The 4303-nt window shown below is 46.3% G+C and overlaps 3 protein-coding genes across 3 annotated transcripts in view; all 3 read right to left on the bottom strand.

Annotated features, from left to right (window-relative positions):
- Positions 1 to 1346, bottom strand: part of Pmar_PMAR024160 (myosin heavy chain, putative) — a gene marked incomplete at both ends in the record, with an annotated part of 2307 nt that extends 961 nt beyond the window's left edge. Inside the window, one exon of the mRNA XM_002777274.1 lies at positions 1275 to 1346. Within this exon, the coding sequence (XP_002777320.1) occupies positions 1275 to 1346 (72 nt within the window). The remainder of the gene's footprint in view (positions 1 to 1274) is intronic.
- An 806-nt stretch (positions 1347 to 2152) lies between these two features.
- On the bottom strand, positions 2153 to 2890 carry Pmar_PMAR024161 (hypothetical protein; the record flags this gene model as incomplete). The annotated part of the gene is made up of 1 exon (XM_002777275.1): positions 2153 to 2890. The coding sequence occupies one exon, from the start codon at positions 2888 to 2890 to the stop codon at positions 2153 to 2155; it is 738 nt and encodes a 245-aa protein (XP_002777321.1).
- Positions 2891 to 4144: 1254 nt separating this feature from the next.
- The window catches only part of Pmar_PMAR024162 (hypothetical protein), a gene marked incomplete at both ends in the record, with an annotated part of 1357 nt that continues 1198 nt past the window's right edge, over positions 4145 to 4303 (bottom strand). Inside the window, one exon of the mRNA XM_002777276.1 lies at positions 4145 to 4207. Coding sequence (XP_002777322.1) covers positions 4145 to 4207 — 63 coding nt within the window. The remainder of the gene's footprint in view (positions 4208 to 4303) is intronic.

The following is a 4303-nucleotide window of genomic DNA, read 5'->3' on the forward strand; positions in this document are numbered from 1 at the left end:
CTGCACAGCAGTACAAGCGTACAACATCTACGAGGTAAAAGCATGAGCCACTCGGAGGCTAATCCACCATGATCATCTGTGTATAGATGTGCAGTTAGAACGCTATGAGCTTATTATCCTGCCCTACAGACTCTGGCTCCAACATTAGCGAAACCTTAGAGACGAAAAGCTGTTCACTTTGCTCGACATCCCTGTTTAAATTCTCTCCTATTCTTCTAAGACCTCCTATGGGACTTGCGTTTGTCACTCGATTTGCCAACAAGTGAATCAAGTTTGTACAGGGCTCTCGTGAGACTGTCTTAAGAGGGTAGAGGCCTCGACTTGCAATGCCATGCACGTTCTGAGGAGTCTGGTCCGAGAGTCGTGACTTTGAGGTCATCATTTGAACACTGCTGTTTTCATCATAAAATCTATGCTATCGGCATAACTGAACGCTTAGGTTAGCGATGCAATGCTTCAGATGCATATAGTGTTCACCGTAGTATCATACTATAATACTACTAGTATCATAGTGATTCCAGTAGTGAGTAACGGGAGTATCATGCCAATACGATAAACAGATCTCCTCTAACCTTTGGATTCTACCTATGTGACTACATATTGTGCTATAGCTCGTAGAGTGCTTCAATTCATCTTTGCTGACGAGATGAGTCGTCTCGCATTGTCAGGACATACGATAAAGCTGTTCTTGGGCATTATCGTTGATACAGCGACAAAAGTTGATCGCCGCGTTTAGGCCAAAGTTAAGTTTCTTCGGCGCCGCTAATGGAGTTGGTATGTCTACTACAGAACATCCGAGAGAAGTAGCTGTGAATATAGCTGGCATCCGAGACATTGTCTGTAGTGACCTATGGCATAGTTGCCCCATTCGGTGGAGTTGATTGTATTGAGGTATATCTTAGAATGGCGCAGTTGCCCCATTTGGTGTAATTCCTTCTATTGAGGCGTATCTTAGAATGGCATAGGTGCCCCATTTGGTGTAAATCCTTCTATTGAGGCGTATCTTAGAATGGCATAGGTGCCCCATTTGTTATAATTCCTTCGATTGAGGCGTATCTTAGAATGGCATAGGTGCCCCATTTTGTACAGTGTGCAGCTTGCACTCATCAATCCCTCGGTCTTTATCGACCATTACCAACTTATATTTCGCCTATTATAATTTCCCCATGAGGAGCATGTCGGACTTGGTAAGAGCCGGCTTCTTATTGAGTAAGCTACTCGATAGGAAATATAAAAGCTACGTTGCCTCGGCTAAGGGCTGAAACCCGAACAACCTGAACTAAGTTGTTCATCCCTCGAGTCGAGTGGATTGTGTTGACGGTTATACCCGCACGAGCGGGGCTCATTGAGCTATGAGTATTCACCCGACAAGCTCTACTGTTGTGTTAATCATGGCTGGGGAACAAATGCAGGTCGGTACTGTTGTTTTGTTGGCGATCACGCAATAATTTTATCGCGTCTATTTGTTGCCCTCTCAATTACTAACTTTTAGCTAGCGAATCTGTCAAGCTGGGTATGTGTTACAGCCGATAGCATTGGCAAGCAACGGATGTCCAAAATATCCTGTAGCTAAGTGTGAACGTGGGTCACGAAGGTTAAAGTCCTCGAACAGAGATGTGCACGATCAGGTGTTTCAACCGATCGAGTCTTATCGTAAGAAGCCGAAATGGTCTTGTGAGTGGCACTCACCAAGTGTCCTTCATACATGAACGCAGCAACATCCAGAGTATCGAGAGAAAGGGAAGCGTATCATATTAGTCTTGTTCAATATCATAATCAGCCACTAAATAACCATTGATAGCCCAGCAATAGTAGACTATGAGCCCAGCGGGATCTTCAATCTCTGGCGCTCCTCGAGTTAAAATGTACTCGTGAACAACCTAAATACCGCCCAGAGCGATGCGCAGACCTGCATCCCGATGAGAGATGGGAAGCAGGAGTCCGCGAACCACATTACCGCTATATTGAAGAAGGATATGAAAAACGGGAAAATATAAATAGATTAATGGTGTCGTCAAAAGTCTTCGTATCATTCAAGATATATGAACAGTGCGTAAAGCATCAGAATTGTGGTAGAGAGACTATCCCCACCCACCTCACCGCACCGCCTAGGCATAGAACCATGATGCTGCGTGGATTCACACAGTGTGAATCACACTATAAAATTGTCCAGCAAATAACCGCGGATGGCATACTTGTCGTAAACGCCGAGTTTGTGAGTCGAGTCACTAAAGAAGTATTCCAACCTGTAGTCCCAACCATCTTTCCTCTTTAGCATGTGAATGTCTATTATTGAGTTTAATTCGACACCGACTGCATTGGTGAAGGGTGTGTGGAGAGCAATTATCGACAGCCCGTACATATCAGCTGTACCTCTTAGAGAATCTGATGACCAAATATGGACAACACTCCCCTTGTTAGGGATAAAACCAGCCTCATTAATCGGAGTCTCGACCATCACTCCAGTGCCATAGGAACGCTTCACGTTGCCTCCGCCTATGGACAAGTAGAATTGTCGGGTTTCATCACCGACACTCAGGTGAGCCAATCCATACGTCTCCACTTCGACACCAAGAAACTTGGGATAGAGCAGGGAGTAGTTGAACATCAAAGTGACGTTTATTTGCATTGTGCCAGACAAGCTAGGCCTGTTGGTTTTGAGTAAGATACCGGCAGTTTCTCTATGAACCCCATCGCTTGTGTATCCCTTCATGTTGTAGAGGCAGCACGGCGGTTGAATATCGGTAATGTTACTTCCATCACCTGGACCAGGGCCTCCATAACAAGGGGTTGGATAGTCAGCAGTAACCTGGTAAGGGATATCAGGTTGTCCCTGGGCTGCTGTTTGCGCCACAATGGCAAGCAAGAAGAGGCCGTAGGCGAAAGGCATTACGAATAAGACTTAACCTAAAGAGTTTGTTGATGAGAATTCGACGGTTGTAGTGAGGAAGGAGGCAGTTCTCGAACAGCAAGGAGAAAAAAACCTCAGGTTCATGGAGGCGGTGACACCCTCTCCACACTGCCGTGGTGTGTTACCGTTCCTGGTTTGTTACAACACTTTGTGTTGAACACGAGGATTCCTGCATGGACTTCGTTGTATACGGGCGGAATGCACAGCTAGACTTGCACGTGTACGTCTATTCTATACGTGTACGAGCCCGAGCTGAGTGAAATGAGATCAGAGGCACGTTTTGCGTTGAGGTCGTCGATTGGCACTCCACCTAGTCGATGCCAGTGACTCTGGCAACACAATCAAGAGAGATACAGATATCAGATATAACTTGACTACGGCCAACGAGACGGCGGGAGTGCCAGCAGTAATTCTTGAAGGAATCCACAATCTCTTCTCGTTGACACATATAAACGTGAACACGCTTCGTAGTGCTAGATAGACAGCGTCCATCTTTCCACTTCACACTGGTAGGGCCGTACAGTCGGACTGTCCGGCTCGGACAACAAAAGGAGCTAATAGTAGACGAGCGGAGTCGAGCTACACATAGTAAATCGATATAACGCAGCTGACTAACAAACCAACAGGATTCACACCGTTATTGTGGGGGATTTCTCAAACATAAGCGCCCGTTTATCACGATACATTCACGTGTACATTGTCGATTTGGCAATGCGGAGGTAATCTCGTGTCCTCCACCGCTCTGAGAGCGTGTAGGTGATACCAATCCCGCCTATCAGCATTCAGCTGATCCAATTCAAACTGCTCAATACCGTAGGTCATGTGGCGCATAGACCCAAGTGTATTATAGTGTCTCCTCTCAAGTGCACGTTAAGTGGGAGACTGTGGGATCCATAGTGTGGGTCTTGCAGCATTGTTATATGCGTACGTATATATGGCTTCGTCATTTCTGGCTGAGAATAGGTCTAATGCTTGATGCTCAGAATCGGGGATTCCAAGTCCCACGTTCGACATGAGCCGAGACTGTAATCGGTGGGCCACTAATATCGACGCTGGCACACGCCACGTGTGATTTGCTCACGCAGGCGACACAGGATGGATGTCTCGTTTCGTGTGTGAAGCTTGCGAGCATTCCTCCCACTCACCGTAAGCTATCTCTGCACTGCGGTAAACTAGATATTAGCATTAGTTCCACAATGAGTTCCACAAATGTTAGAGCAGTCAGGCATCACTCTATAGAGACTGAGTCGCACTTTCAGCCATGTCGAGTTCATCATCCACTGGACCGCCGTGCAACTAAACAAAGTCGCAAACCGCCTACATTTGAGAGATTTCAGGGGAAAGAAATGGAATTGCCAGGAAGTGCGTAGGATAAAAGGCGTCAGTAGGTTG

Source organism: Perkinsus marinus, assembly GCF_000006405.1.
Source record: "Perkinsus marinus ATCC 50983 genomic scaffold scf_1104296952136, whole genome shotgun sequence".
NCBI lineage: Eukaryota > Perkinsozoa > Perkinsida > Perkinsidae > Perkinsus > Perkinsus marinus.